This window comes from Protopterus annectens, chromosome 16.part0 (assembly GCF_019279795.1).
Source record: "Protopterus annectens isolate FY-2018-M chromosome 16.part0, PAN1.0, whole genome shotgun sequence".
In the NCBI taxonomy this organism is placed as follows: Eukaryota; Metazoa; Chordata; order Ceratodontiformes; family Protopteridae; genus Protopterus; species Protopterus annectens.
In genome coordinates this window covers 764,517,592-764,534,462 of record NC_056750.1, presented here as the reverse complement: position 1 = coordinate 764,534,462, position 16,871 = coordinate 764,517,592, and the positions used below count along the sequence as shown (strand labels likewise).

The 16,871-nt window shown below is 36.1% G+C and overlaps 1 protein-coding gene across 2 annotated transcripts in view; it reads left to right on the top strand.

Annotated features, from left to right (window-relative positions):
* The window catches only part of CDK9 (cyclin dependent kinase 9), a 1,779,604-nt gene that overhangs the window by 93,517 nt on the left and 1,669,216 nt on the right, over nt 1–16,871 (top strand). For both annotated transcript variants that reach the window (XM_044058348.1, XM_044058349.1), the window contains exon 2: nt 15,130–15,211. In XM_044058348.1, coding sequence (XP_043914283.1) covers nt 15,130–15,211 — 82 coding nt within the window. The remainder of the gene's footprint in view (nt 1–15,129; nt 15,212–16,871) is intronic.

The following is a 16,871-nucleotide window of genomic DNA, read 5'->3' as shown; positions in this document are numbered from 1 at the left end:
TTTCTGCCTTACACTTTTACTTTCTACTCTCTTTTTCTTTTCTTTATTAATATATAGAAATGCTTTTGATCATATAGACACAGTAAATAATAAGATTTGCATAAAAATTGAGTTGGGACAAAATATTGAGTTTTATTACTTATTAATAATTTTGGGCTTAATTTCACTTACATAGAGGCTGTAATAACCTGTAAAATACATTGTGAAGGTTTTGTCATGTTTAGATGCATTTACACTGCTAAATGAATGTTTGTCACTAGTTTTAATAAGTTTCCCGCCAAAATGTTAAGAGAAACAATCTGGGATGTGGGCTGTCTCATGCACAGTGTCCATGAGCTACTTCAAAAGCTTCAACTCTCAGAATTCTCACAGAGAAGCTGAAAGCTGCCAGTCTCACCTTTGACCTAGATATCACACTGACACATCACAGATTCAGGAATGTCACTCTACCAGGAAATAGAAATGATACAAATGCGACTATGTGAAGGAAAATGAACTCTTTAACATCTAAATGTGAGTTATTTTATATAATTACTTAAATATGCTATAATTCATAAAATATGTCAGTTATAATGAGTTTAAATGATACAGTTTCTTGTAGTAAGTAAATGTCTTATTTTAGAAGGCATAGAAAATGAAACATTTATTCAAGTGTTTTTGAAAATCTACTTAACAGCAGCTTAATAATCTGTGTTAAAAACTTATGTTCCAAACATATACATTACTATAACTCATTTAATTCATCTGATTGACAAGCATAAATAATTTTATAACTCTATTCTGGAAGAAATTGTCATGTGATATATTTTAAAGCAGTAGTATAGCATGGTTGTAAAATCTGGTTACTAAAATGTGTTTGCTGTGCATTATTTTGTATAAAGCAGACAGATTTATTGTAGGGACAGCAAGTAAGATAGTGCTCGGCAAGGACACAACTCAGTGAGATCAGATATATATGTATATATATATATATATATATATGTGTGTGTGTGTATATATATGTGTGTGTGTGTGTGTGTGTGTGTATGTATGTATATATATATATATATATATATATATATATATATATATATGTGTGTGTGTATATATATATATATATGTATGTGTGTGTGTGTGTGTGTGTGTATATATATATATATGTGTGTGTATGTATATATGTATATAAGTGTTTCTGAGAATCTGCATAACTATGCAGTATGATTTATAACAATTTCTATGAATACAATATTTTATTCTATTGACAATAATGAGTTTGAGTAAATGCTCATATACAAGCAATTCAATGTTTTTTTGGAAGCTGTTAATTGCATTTACATGACAGAAAATAGATACATCTTAATGTATGTAATGTCTGAATCATATTGGCCAAAGTTTTTGATTTAAATGAATGTTAGAACTTATTTTTCTCTTCTCTTGATTTCTAACATGAAGATTATTTGAATGCTATTTGAATACAAGTGTTTTATATTACATGGATGTATATAGTAGTATGAACAGTTTTTAAAAAAAAAAAAGGTTTATTTTAGTTTATATGATGCTGTTTTACCAAATGTGTAGTCTTGTCTTGCTAGATAATTGAATTGAAAACTAGCTGAGGTACTGCTGCTTAGGGTAGGGGGTTAACTTGAGTGGTAAATACTACTCTAAGTTGGAGTTTATGTTCAGGCTGGATGCAAGGTTTAATCCTTACATTATTTTCACTTGTTCATTGTTATTTGTATATAGTTTTGACATCCACAATATATTTTGTACATTCATTGTCACTACAAACAAAATTGAATCCTATACGAAATCCCATAAGAGATTCAATAAATACAGCTATATTTAAAGGTACACCTAAAGGAGGAGATGTAACATTACTTATCTTGTTATTTGTTATTTTGATCATAAGATTCTCAAGTTTTAAAAATGCCAAATGACATCTTTAAAAGGAATTTCTTTAAACATTAATGGATTGAATAATCCATGTAAAAGGGCAAGCCTAATAAGATACATTAATTTACATAAGGCCAACTTAGTCTTCCTGCAAGAAACCCATCTCTTGAAAAAAGATATTGATAAACTAGCCACAAACAAATATACAGTATTTGTTAGTTCAGAGCACACTCAGAAAAAAAGAGGAGTGGCTATTTTATGGAATAAAAGTATGCCCATTCCTAAAACCATTAAGTGTTATCAGGATGACAAAGGAATGTTTTGTATGGTTACAATACAAATTAATGGGAAGACTTACACTTTAATTAATGTATATTGGATACCTGGAATTGGTATTAATACAGTGAAACATCATCTTGATAAGATCATATCATTCTCTACAGGAGATATTATTTTAGCTGGTGACTTTAATTGTATACTACATGAAAGTGATACTACCACTATAGGGAAAAGAAGAATTACATCTAATGCAAAACATTTAAATGATTTTGCTAATTCTTATCATATGGATGATATTAATAATCAGATAGATTCAAATTCATTACCATACACCTTTTTTTCTAACAGATACAAAACTTATTCAAAAATAGATAGGGTCTTTATTTCTAACCAGATGGTAACAGATTTAATTAATTCCAAAATCATTTCATGTCCTATATCTGATCATAATTCAATTGTTTTTGAATTCATGATAAAAATACTCATAATGTTCAGATCAAAAGGATACCAGCATACTTAACTCAACTAAAAGACTATAAAGAATATTTACTTTCAGAAGTAAAACATTTTTTAGACATAAATAATACTCCTGAAGTCTCCATTGTTTATGTTTGGGATGCCTTAAAATCATATCTATATGGACAAAGTATCAGATGGTATAATAATAAAAGGAAATCTTGGGATAAGGAATTGTTAGATATTCAAAGTAAATTAGACTCTTATAAACATAATAATAAAGAAAATATTATGGACAAGAAAGTTATTGAAGAAATAAACAAACTGAGTTAAAATTTCTTTGTATTTCTCATTTAAAGTTAAAATAACTTTAGAGAAATACAAGTTTTTGTCTTATTCAATAAGCCCCAAATACTTACATAGACTTAAAAATAAAACAAAAAGGTTGAATAAACAAAACCATATCAAAGAAATCTTTTCTCTAAGGAAAAAGAGGAATGTTTCTAGTATACCAGAAATACTAGATGAATTTAGAAATCACTTTCACAAAATTAACCATAATAACATTAACATGGAACCTAAAGATAAAATAAAGGAGTTTATAACCACAAACATGAATAAAAAGCTTAATAAACAACAGATTAAACTATTGGACAAGAGTATTTCATATACAGAAGTTATTACACAAATAAATAAGCTTAAATCAAACAAAGCACCGGGTAATGATGGTATTATACCAGAGATATACAAAATCCTTTCTAAAAGTACATATTCATTAATACATAAGGTTTTTATTTTGGCCCAAACTGAGTTAATAACCCCCCCATCTTGGCAGTATACATTTATTTCACCAATTTTAAAACCTAATAAAGATCCAACTAGATGTTCTTCATATCGGCCCATCTCATTACTTAATGTTGATTATAAAATGTTTATGAGTATTTTTGCTGATAGATTGAAGACCATCATTCCCGGCATTATAGATATAGATCAGACAGGCTTCATTGTAAATAGAAATACTTTTGATAATATAAGAAGAACTTTAACATTAATAGATTTTGCAAATAGGAAAAAGAAAGATTTAACACTTTAGTCTTGATATAAGTTCAGCATTTGATTCAGTAATTTGGGACTATCTGTTTACCTTAATGAAGTGCACAAACTTCTCAGATGCATTTGTAAATCTAATTGAGCATTTATACAAAGGAACGTTGGCTTATATTAAGGTAGGAACTTATGTTTCACAAAAAATACCCATTTTTAAAGGTACAAAACAAGGATGTCCACTTTCTCCACTATTATTCACTTTAGTAATGGAGCCTTGGGCTAATTTGATCAGAAACAGTACTGACATAGAGGGTTTTGAAATAGATGAAAATACAACATCCAAAATTCAACTTTTGCAGATGATGTTCTAATTACATCAGCAGGATCTAATTCTTCTATGCAGTCTCTATTTGATAACATGATGAATTTTAAAAGTATTTCTGGTTTAATATTCAATGAAGAAAAAACTAAAATACTACCTATATATACACGAAAAAATATTCTCATTAGTGATTTTACTAAATATGTACCCAATTCAGGTCAGATAACTTATTTAGGTATAATACTATCTAAGGATATTAAATCTATTATATATAATAATTATAATACCTGTTTTCTTAATATACAAAATCTTTTTAATACCTGGAATAATATGTTTTTTACTATGGAGGAGAGACTTGCAATTATTAAAATGATAATATTCCCCAATATTTTATGCTTAATACAATCAATAATACTTCCACCTACAAAAATAATTATCAAGAAACTGAATACACTAATGTTAAATTTCCTATGGGCAGCTAATAGACCTAGGATTGCATTAAAGAAACATACTAATAGCTGGTCTCAAGGGGGTATTTCTTTTCCAGACTTTAATTTATATACTATCTCTTCTATTGTAAAAGTTATTACTTTATTAATAGATCAGTCATATGTCACAAAATGGAAAGATTATTGGGAGCTAATTAGTATGCACTTCATGAAAATCTCCTTAACACATAAAAATATGATTGTAAATAACTCCATGTTATGGTTACTAAAGGAATTTTGTACTTCACCTATTACACCTAAACATATGGTTTGTTACCCATTAAATATTATTATTAGTTATCGTAACTTTATATTCATGCACCCTAAGTATAGGGAATGGAATTTTATTGTATTCCTATAATGTATACTCAAGGTATGCTTTTGTCATCTACTTCTGAAGGAACTCATTTAGCTATAGATAATGACCTAAAGTACTGGTATCAGTTGATATCTGATAATAAAGTTAAAAATCTAGATTTCTTAAAACAAGAATTTGATCTAAGAGAAACTTGCTGGTTAGAGGTTCAGACCTTTAGACAACATCTCATTAATAAAATAGATCTAATGTCTATAACAGTTAAAGAATCTATTCCATCACTGATTGATTACTTGATATTAAATTTACAACATAAAGTTTCTGATAAAGGTAAACTTTCATACATACATAAAATTATCAGACAAGAAACTTTTACAGTGTAGATTCATACTGGAATTATTTCACTTCTATTAATGGGGACCCACCAAATCAACAAGATAAACAATATATTTTGGAATCTGCTTATAGAACTACGTCTTCCATTGTCTGGAGACTTTATACATGGAAATTTTTACATAGATCTTTTATACACCTTTGATGATGAATAAAATAAATAATAAAGATAATTTATGTAAGAGATGTAATGTAGAAATTAATGCTGACTGGGCTCATATGTTTTATGACTGTATAAAATTGAAAGAATACTGGAAGTCAATTAATGAATTTTGCAGGCTCTTTTACAGATAATTTCATTATTTCTAAATCTCTTATATTATTCAACACACCTGTACCTCAAAGTGTTAAAAGGTTAAGCTTCCCTTGTTATGGTCTATTCTAGCAGTGGCTAGGAAAATAATAACTAGAAATTGGATTTCAGATACACCTCCTTCGTTCAATGAATTTAAAAATGTTATGAATATAGTGTGCCAAATGGAAATAAACACAATTAGGACAAGAACAAATAGAAAAACATCTTATTATATTGTATGGGATAATTTACAAAATTTGTTAAAAAATTTTTAATTTCAATAGCATGGTATTTTAGTTTAATTAATTGATCTGATTGTAGTGGATGTCTTTGTAAATACTTTAGTTGTTTTGTTGAATATTATAATAATACCTATTTTTAATTACTTGTATAAAATTGTTATGATATTTCTCTTATATGTTAAAACAATAAACCTGTTTTGAAAAAAAAAAACAGTGCTGTGAATTAAAAAAAGACATATGATTTATATAAACATAAAGTGCACAAATTTTAAAATAGTTTTTATTTGTCGGACACTGTTAAACCTAATATTAGGGGTGGGGGTGCTAAGAACATGTTAGATCCAAGGAATATGACTGTCAATTAAGATTAAGTGCCACAAATTCTGCCGGCTAGAATGACCTTACTAATTTTAAGTGCACTTTAAATAAAAAGTGGTTTAAGACAGAGTACTAGAAATTATTTTGTAGAAGAGACATGGTTGGATATGTCCTGTGGATTAAGATCAAGTGAAGAACTGATTTTAAAGAAGGAACTTTTTACTGTTGTATGAACTGAGTTTTATCTTGTAGCCGGAGTCTTAAGAAATCTGAAAGTGAATAGATGAAACAGCACCTGTGTGTGTAATAGTGTTTGGTTGAAGGAACAACACAGTTTGTCCAGTCTGTTTTTATTGCACTTTAAGGTTATGATTGGTGAGACAATCATAATTCTTTGTAGTGCATGGAGCTTTATCTGCTCCATGTACTACTAGTTACTGGGCAAAAAAATATTTTAAGTGTTTTCCCGGCTTTCAAAGCACTAGAACACTTGGCGAGTGCTGTTAGGAGAGGTAGTGTAACTCAATGCATTACGTTTGCACTCCGCTTCTCAACTGTCTAGATTTTCGCAGGATGTCCAGATTATTGCTTCATATTTTTGGTCTGTTCCTTCTAAAATAGGTGTTTTTTTGACAAATCACTGAGGATTGAACTCGCTAAATAATGGCATAAATTTGAGTTTCATAGTTTGTTCTTCAGGAAATGGATGCTAACATAAAATTTTATTCTAGCAACTGACTACGTTTGATAAAGTTGGGGACATGTTACCAGCATGGACAGCAGGCAGAAACAAATCTTTTATTTCTACAACTGCCATATGTTCTTCGTGTTTCACTGTTGCAGTCATTACACTTGGGTTATCCTGTTGGCAGGCTACCCTCAGTCGGCCTGAATTCCAAAGTCTAGGTCCGGCGTCGGTTGCTGTCGCCTCTTCCCTGACGTCGGAGCGCCAGGGGTATAAAAAGATGCAGCTGATGCCATTTTCTTCAGTCTTTCTTGCCGTGCGGTGCCCGAAGCATAAGCAGTTCGCAAGTGCCGGTCGAATTTCAGATCCACCGTCGTCTTCAAAAGCCAAGTACCCCGTTGAGGAAACTTTTTTCTTGCTCCAGACCAATGTCTGAAAAAATTAATAATTGTATTTCTTGTGGGAAGCAAATACCTCATAAGGACGTTGCTAGTTGTCGGTTTTGTGCTAGATTTAAGCAACGCACTATTAAGAGTCAGTACGATTTTGCATTACACTGCTTTGGCAGAAGATTTAATTATACGATGTTGTCAGATAGCCATCCGACTACCGGAATTCACAAGAAACACAAAGAAAAGGATAAGCATCTGAGGTACAAAACCGACGACGAGGCTTCTTCTAAGCCAGTCGCCGGCTCTCAGTGAGGCACCTTCGCAGCCCCTGACTCCTGCTACTTTAGACCCGAAGGCTGCTACCGACTCCCACGTGGAGTCGACTAGGCCGCTGGTAGCTCAAGGTATTGGACCTTCAGAGATTATTCCCTCAGATGGGTCCGGAGCTGCTGAGCAGGCATCGGCTTCTGAGGGTGTTTTCAGACCTACTCATTTATACATTAAAACGACTTCAGCTTCAAAAGCAAAGACTAAAGCACCTTTAAAGACAAAGAAACAAGTACAACAGCCAACTGGACAGGCCTCCATGCCCAAAAAACAGATGCTCAAAATGGCCGAAGACCTAATTACTGTGATCAGGGGTTCCCATCCCCCACCTGATAAAAGCCTAGGCAAGAGACAGAATATGAATCTTCAGATCAGGTTTCCATTTCATCCGATTCCTCTTCTTATCAGGAATACTCTCTTCCTCCCTATGAGGATTCTGATGCTGAAGAATCTATCCCTTCAGCCTCTCCTCCAGAGGATTACTCTTTTGGGGAACCCTTGCATACCATGAGGGAGCATTTTCACTGGGAGAGCCAAGATTTTTTGGAATCTAAGAAAAGGCTCAGAGACTTCCTTTTACTACCACAACACAGGCCCCTAGCTATTCCACCAGTGTTAGACATTGTAGATGATGTATTTTCAGAGTCCAGTCTGACTCCTGACTCATTACCTCCAGCTCCTGTTAAGCCGGACAGGTACTACAGGGTTCCTGACTCTCATAAATACCTTTTCAGAAACCCTGCTGCTGACCCAGAAACAATCTCTCAGGGTCCCAAAGGGGTCAAGGCTTCCGCTGCAAAAACCCTACCCCATCAGACAGGGATTCCAGGGCTTTGGACAGATGGGGAAAAAGATTTACATTTCTGCTACCTTGGATATAAGAGCTTTAAATTGTCAGTTTCATATGCTCAAGTATCAGCAATATATTATGTCACTGCTTAAACAGAAAATGTTGATAAATTCTGAATGTGCAGAAAACAAAGAAATGCAGGATTTATTGCATGCAGCTGAACAAGTTGGAAAACATACCTTGCAATGTGGCTTTGATTCTTTGGAGGCCTCCTGCAGGGCTGCTGTTACGGGTTCTGTAATCAGGAGGCATGCTTGGTTAAAGGAACAAAATCTGCCTGATCATGTCAAAGCAAAATTATTAGATGCTCCATTACAGCATGATACCTTGTTTGGTGTTAAAGCAGAAGAGGTGTTAAAGAAAATGGAGGACAAAGCTAAATCTATGCAAACGGTTAAGGATTTCTTACAGGTACAGCCACCCAGATTTAGCAGACACTGGCCTACAAAGAATTGGTCCTTTCCAGTGTCAGATAGACCACAAAGGGGCAGATACAGATGCCCAAGAGGCAGATCCCAGCCCCAAGGTTCGTACAGGTTTAAACAATGGGATGCTTCTACCTCCAAAAGTGGAGAAGACAAATCACAGCCATACAGGAAACAGTTCCAATGACTTCCCCCTGCCTGCACCAAGCACTTATCTTCTGGCAGCACCTTTAGGGGGAAAACTAGCACTTTTTTCTCAAAATTGGCACATAATAACCCAGGATACATGGGTCCTAGACTTAGTGTCACAAGGCTACAAGTTTCACTTCCATACCCTGCCAAGAACAAACAGTTGGCCAGACCTGCCAAAACATCAATGGGCAGAGGCACAAAAGCAAGTCTCATCCCTCATGGACATGAGGACCATTCAACAAGTACCAGAGCAAGAGCCAGGGACAAGGATTTTATTCAAGACTTTTCTTGGTCCCAAGAAAGGACAAGACCTGGAGACCAATACTGGACCTATCTATTCTAAACACATTTCTGGATATACCAAAAGTCAAAATGTTGACTCTACAGCAGCTTCTGCCCATGCTGGGCAAGAAGGCTTGGCTTGTAACTTTAGGCCTAAAAGTGGCATACCTGCATGTCCCAGTCAGACAAGCATGCAGAAGATACCTCAGATTCAAAGCTGGCTCAATGCACTACCAATTCTCTGCACTGCCGTTTGTGAAGACCCTGGGCGCAGTAGATAAGCCAAAGTGCCTAGCACCAGTAATTGCATTCTGCAGACAAAGAGGAATACAAATATATCCTTACTTGGATGACTGCCTCCTTCAAAAGAGAACAAGGGCATTCTACTACAGCATCTGGCGTTTGTAAAGAGATTTCTAACAGGTCTAGGGTACACAGTCAATGAAAAGAAATCAAAACTAGTACCCTCTCAAGAGATCATATTCCTGGGTGCAAGCTTAAATACAACTGCCCAGATGGCTTATCTCACGCCACACAAACAAAGACAACTGACTACCTATTTCAACCTGTTGGCAACAAAGGCCCAGTTATCTGCAAGAAAAATTCTGCAGGCTTTGGGCTTCATGGCATCCTGCATTCTACTAATTCCATATGCGAGACTGCGTATGAGAGAACTTCAGTGGTACCTAAAAAGTGTTTGGATTCAACATTGCCACAGTCTGGAAACAATTACCCTCATTCCCTGCCTGCAACAGGAGTTTCGATGGTGGGCGAAGGCTTGTCACCAGAATAAGGGGCAGCCATTCACCTTACCCCCCAGCCAGGCAAGCATTAACAACGGATGCATCAGATTATGCATGGGGAACCCACATGGCAGGAAGGTGTATTCAAGGCACATGCTCCACAAACCAAATGCATCTACAGATCAGTCAAAAAGAGATGCTAGCTGTTCAGAGTGCCCTAACAGCCTTCAATGACCTACTTCATCCGGGAGAGCTACTGATAAAGACAGACAATACCACGGTCGTGTGGTATATAAACAAGCAGGGAGGCACTCATTCCTACCCCCTCTGCAGACAAGCCATGACTTTGTGGGACACAGCATTGACTTATCAAGTACATCGGCAGGCACAATTCCTGCCAGGAAAGATAAATACTCTGGCAGACGAACTAAGAAGAAACCTTATGGATCCCCACGAGTGGAAACTGGATCCACAAGTCTTCAACGTGATAACAAGGAAATGGAGATGCCCAGACATAGATCTATTTGCCTCCCCTCACAACTGCCAATTACAGAGATTCTGCACAAGGATTTATCACAAGCTAGGATGGAAAGTGGATGCCCTATCCTTCAGCTGGAAAACCTAACCGTATATGCCTTTCCTCCGCTGCCTCTCCTCCCCAAGGTACTCCTAAAGGTCAGTCAAGAGAAGCCAAAAATGATACTGATTGCCCCAGACTGGCCACGCCAGCACTGGTACCCAATCCTAAAGAACTTGTCTCAAGGTCCAGCCTGGACATTGCCTCAATCTTCTCACTTACTGACCCAACAAAACAATCAGATCCTGCACAGCCAACTCAGGACCTTAAATCTGGCAGCATGGCGGATAATGTAGCCATTCTGAACACTCCTCTTTCAAAAGCTGTTATGGATGTTATCTTGGAGGCCAGGAGGCCCAGTACCAGAAAATCTTATGCAGAAAAATGGAAGAGATTCTGTGCTTGGAACCAGGAACAAGGAATTGACACATTTGTACCAAATGTTCCTCAGAGTTTACAATACTTAACTGAGATGCTGGACAAAGGCCTATCCTTTTCATCAATTAAGATTCATGCCTCTGCCATTTCAGCCCATTACAATACAGAACCACCTATCTTTTCTCATACTTTAATAAGGCAGTACCTCAGAGGGTCCAAAAACATTAAGACCTCCAAGGAGAACACCAATACCTGCATGGGACCTCAATTATGTCTTGGAAAAACTCACACTGCCTCCTTTTGAGCCAGCCACAACAGCTGATATAAAATTCTTATCCTGGAAAACAGCTCTGCTCCTAGCAATGACCTCTGCAAGACGAGTCTCAGAGTTACAGGCACTCATGGCTGTGGAACCTTTCATCATTTTCCAGTGTAATTACTGCACTCCATGTTCTTGAAAGAAGTACATATGACAAATATGGTGTTATCTATGAATATATTAATTGATTGGGTGTTCAGTAGATTAAGGTTCAAGCAATAATTGCAGAAAGTCACTGAAGTTCAAAAATTGAAGCCCGGCACTAATGCACCTGATAACATCCCCTCATACTTCCTAAGCATAGCTGCTGAAGCAATTGCCTATCCCATAAGCATTCTCATCAACCGCTCAATCCTGGAATGCACAGTGCCCCAACTCTGGAAACAAGCCTTTATCATCCCCCTTTATAAAGGCAGTAATAACTGCAGTGTTAACTTCCGCCCCATTGCTATCCTGTCCCCCATTTCTAAGCTACTAGAAAAATGTGTCCAACTTCAACTACTACCACATCTTTTAGACAATAACCATCTTACACCTACACAACATGGCTTTAGGCCAAATCATAGCACCATGACAGCCCTCCTCTCCTATCTTGAAACCGTAAATAAAGCACATGATTCCGGCCTAATTGTCTCTACCCTACTACTTGACCTCTCTAAGGCCTTTGATACTATCTCACACAGTCTGCTCTTAACTAAACTTTCCAAACTTAACCTTTCTCCCTCCTCTGTGAATTGGTTCTCCAGCTACCTATCTAACAGACACCAAGCTGTAAAATGGAAAAAGGCCACTTCCTCTTTTAGTACCCCCACGGAGTTCCCCAAGGCTCCATACTTGGTCCTCTTCTCTTTAACATATTTATAAACGATTTTCATAAATCTATCCCATTCTCTAACATCATCCAATATGCTGACGATTCTACCGTTATCTGCTCTGCCACATCTACCCCTAAGCTTCTAAAGCTCACACAAGAAGCTTTCTCAATTACTGAGCATTGGATGAAAAAAAACACCTTGCTCTCAACGCCTCCAAAACTAAACTCATGGTATTTACCCCCTCTAAAACTACTCCCTTCGATACAAACAAATTCTTGATTACTAGTCAAAACAACTCAATCCTAGAACTGGTATCTGAAACTAAGTTACTTGGCGTCCAAATTGATAACCAGCTTAATTTCAACTCCCACCTACAACTAAATATTAAAAAAAAACACCAAAAGCTGGGTATGCTCTACACAAAAATCAATACCTCACAAAGACCTCTAAAATGCTCTCTCTTCTTCCTTGCTTATTCCTCCCTTCTCTATGGATCACCTCTCTAACTAATCTTCAGTCCTCTCTAAAGAAACAACTTTCCTCTTGCTACAACAAAATCGCCAAGTTAAGCTAACGGCCACAGGTCGTCCACCCACCACTGTTCCTCTCTCCAAAAACTAAACTGGCTTGAACTTCCACATCAGCTCAACTACATTCAGCTTACCCTAGCCCATAAGCTCATTAACAACCCTTCTTTTTGTCCCTCCTTGTCTTCTGCTTTTAAGTTGCACCTACCTGACAGAGTCTTAAGGTCAAACAATCAAAACCTATTAGAAGTACATAAACCAACACGTCCCCCAGGCAAAAACCTACTATCCTTTAACCTAGCTCGTCTTTGGAACTCACTCCCACCATCCATTCGTACCATCTCTAATCTTAATATGTTCAAAAAATCTCTTCATACACATCTTACGTCCCAATGGGAATGCTCTTGTTCCCATCCATCATAAAAATATGGAACTCTTCATCCTCCATTCATTCATTTGCTACTCAACAAAGCCTACATAACTTATTACTTCCTTCATAACTAACTACACTATACAACAAAACAATTCTACCTCTTCAAAGCCCTAACACTCCTCTCATTTATTTTACTTTATTTAATAAGGCGCATTATTGAATGTACCTCAAATGCAAAAGCAATCACTGTATTCTCTTTTACATTTGTATAATTATCTTAGCTATCTATTGTTTATACCTTGTCTGTTGGTTTGCTTTAAGAGCTTTTTCAATTGTATGTCCCTGTTCTGTATGTCTGTTTTTTGGAGCTTTTCTCCCCAGGACTCCATTGAAAATGGGTTCTTTTAGGCCCAATGGACCATCCTGGTAAAACAACTGCAAATAAATAAAACAAATAAATACATAAGTTCATGCATACAATTCAGAAACTGAAAGATTTGTTAAAGAATGATTTTATTTGGAAGTTGTTAGAGTAATAAAATATTTTTTTATGAACTGAGAAAAGAATGTAATCTCAATTGTAATCATTTGTATGAAATTTAGACACCGACAAAGCTGAGGGGTTCAAATAAAGACTTTAAGACTGTTAAAATGTGAATGCTAGAATGGTCTTCTGCACAAACTGAGCACTTTTCTTTAAGATGACCGAGTCCTGCCCCTTTCTGTCACTGAAATGGATCACGTACAATTCTGTGTGCCTGTGTCTCTGTGTGTCTGTCTATGTCAGTGTGTGTGTGTGTGTGTGTGTGTGTGTGTGTATGTATATATATATATATATATATATATATATAATGTGTGTGTATATATATTTTTTTTTATGTGAAATCTTTTCTTTTGCCATCTTTTAATATTTATTTCCCCTGCCAAATTAAAGTATTGTATGGTCTCAGTCACCTCGATAGACTTAATGGAATTAAGGGTACATGCTTATTATCGCAACCACACATTCATCCCAGCAGTTTAACTGTGATGGAAACCAGGCATTCTCTGCAGCATTCCATTTTGAGTGAAATAACATGCTGCAGAGGATGATGAGAATGCGTGGTTGTGAAAACACACAAACCATAGTCTCTTAAACTGTTTTCTAGGCAACCAAGAAAGCATTACAAAGCATGGTTGTGATAATACTTTAAGAAAAAAAAAAACACTTCTATTAAATTTAATTAATTGTAACACACCAGCAATATTTTAGCTGAATGCATATAAGGCACAAGACTTTGTAAACAAAAAAAAAAAAGTCTTGTGACTTATGCTTTTAGCTAAAATATTGCTCGTGTGCTGCAATTAATTAAATTTAATAGAAGTGTTTGTTTAAAAAAAAAAAAAAAAGTATTATCACTTTATTGATTGGCTGTTTTACAACCACATTTTATTACACTTTCTCAGTTGACTGAATAAATGTTTAAGCTAATACTAGATTTCAACATTTCTTTAAATAAGTACTTCACGAGTAATTGATTAAGCAGAGTAGACATTTGAACATGATATACGATGGAGAGAAAGTATGCTTTCTCACATGCTTTCTCTCCAGCATCTATCATGTTCATGTTCTAAAGTGTACTTGCAGCTGCCGCAGAAATTTTGCCATAATACGAATTAAATTTAATGTTGCTGTTGAACTTGAATTTATTTTAATGAGATGTTATGTTCTTGTGCAGTTATTGCTGCAGATGACTTTTACAAAACATGCATGTGAGCCTTTGTATAATTGGGAGTTAACACTTTGGATTCCCAGTGTTAATTGCCCGGGAGCAGCCAAGTAATAGATTTGTTGCCCTTTCATTTATATTACATAGATTGATTATGCCTGCCGGCATCTATGTGTACCTTTATTTAATGCATTGTAAAATGACATTGCTAAGATCTTATTTTAATTGTTCTTCAGATGCAGTTAAAATGGTGAATGTTGATTTTTATTGTGTGCTAGTATTCTTGTAAAGGATTTAACTGTTGGTGCTGTTTTGAAGGTTCTTTCTTGTTATGTGTCTGTTGTAAGTGTTAATAGGTTCATAGATTATTACTAGTCTGACTGCCCTTGTGGGCCATTTTAAGCATAGCCAGCTATCCCATGTGAGAATCAAATCCTGCACCTTTATGCCAACCTCCCACCCCTTTATAACTTTAATAAAAATTGCATTTTTCTATGTTAACAGGGAGGTGTTTAAAGCAAAACATAGACAAACTGGTAAAAAAGTGGCTCTGAAAAAGGTTCTGATGGAAAATGAAAAAGAAGGGGTAAGTTGTTTCTGCATGTCTTAAGCTTTACTTTGAAATGGGATGCTTACATATGTTAAACTGCCAGTGAAAACTTGTTGAGTCTATCCATTTCTGTAGATTACTTCATCTAGTTTATTTACCAGTTTTACCTTATTCCCATCTTATTTTATAACTGTTTTGCTATCAGTGCATGTCCTGCATGGAAAACTTGTTTTAGGAGACTTTTTATTTTTATATATTTTAGCTTTGTGTTTTGCAGAGTCTGTTCTTTTCCAGCATGTTTTAATTCAACATTGCTTATTTTTTCAATTTAATAAGACTCCCCCTTCAAACGCTACATTCCTTATTTCTGATTATTATTCCCCGTGGACTATGATGTTTGTAGATGACATTGTGATCTGTAGTTGAGAGTAGGGCATAGGTGGAGGAGACTCTGGAGAGGTGGAGGTATGCTCTAGAGAGAATGAAGGTCAGCAGGACTAAGGCAGAATATATGTGTGTGAATGAGAGGGAGGATAGAGGAATGGTGAGGATGCAAGGAGTAGAGGTGGCGAACGTGGATGAGTTTAAATACTTGGGATCAATAGTTCAGAGTAATGATGTGTGTGGAAGAGAGGTGAAGAAGAGAGTACAGGCAGGATGGAGTGGTGAAGAGTGTCAGGAGTGATTTGTGACAGACTAGTACCAGTAAGAGTGAAAGGGAAGGTCTACAAGAGGGTAGTGAGACCAGCTATGTTATACGGGTTGGAGACAGTGGCATTGATAAAAAGGCAGGAGTTAGAGCTGGATGTGGCAGAGTTAAAGATGTTAAGATTTGCACTGGGTGTGACGAGGGTGGACAGGATTAGAAATAAGTATATTAGAGGGTCAGCCCAGGTTGGAAGATTTGGAGACAAAGCCAGAGAGGCAAGATTACGTTGGTTTGGACATGTGCTGAGGAGGGATGCTGAGTATATTGTGGAAAAAGATGCTAAGGATGACGCTACCAGGTAACAGGAAAAGAGGAAGGCCTACGATAAGGTTTATGGATGTGGTGAGAGAGGACATGCACGTGGTTTGTGCGACAGAGCAAGATGCAGAAGACAGGAAGAAATGTAAACAGATGATCCACTGTGGCGACCCCTAACGGGAACAGCCGAAAGAAGATGATGATGGTTCCCAGTTGTCAGTTTAATTGCTGTCTGCTACACACTGTCCAGAGCTTTACATGTTTCTTAAAGAGTGTTCTACAGAACTGGATGCAGGTGGCCTGTCTGGGCTGAGTATGACCATTCTGCTGCGTTACATTTATTTATTTGTTTCTTTTCATTTGCTAACTTGGGTAGACTAACTTGCTGATCTAGGTGGACCATTTTCAGGGTCTGTCTGGGAAGTAGAGAGCAAGAAAATAATATACGTATAATATGTATACATTAGGATACGATTCAGAAATGACTGCAGACATTTTTCTAATATTTCGTGCACTGTCCATGCTGCTTCCTGCTGTCAAAAGTGTTTGAGCTGTTGTTCTTGTTTGGAATGGGATGTGTAAGTACAGAGGATCGATTGTTTGTTTGCCCACTTTACATAATGATGGTGGGTATCAAATCTGAGGTCAGAAAAGAGGGAGAACACCAAACCAAGAATGGGGACAAGGGTTTAGGCAGAGTTAAAACCTAAGTTAAGTGCTCTGGCAGTT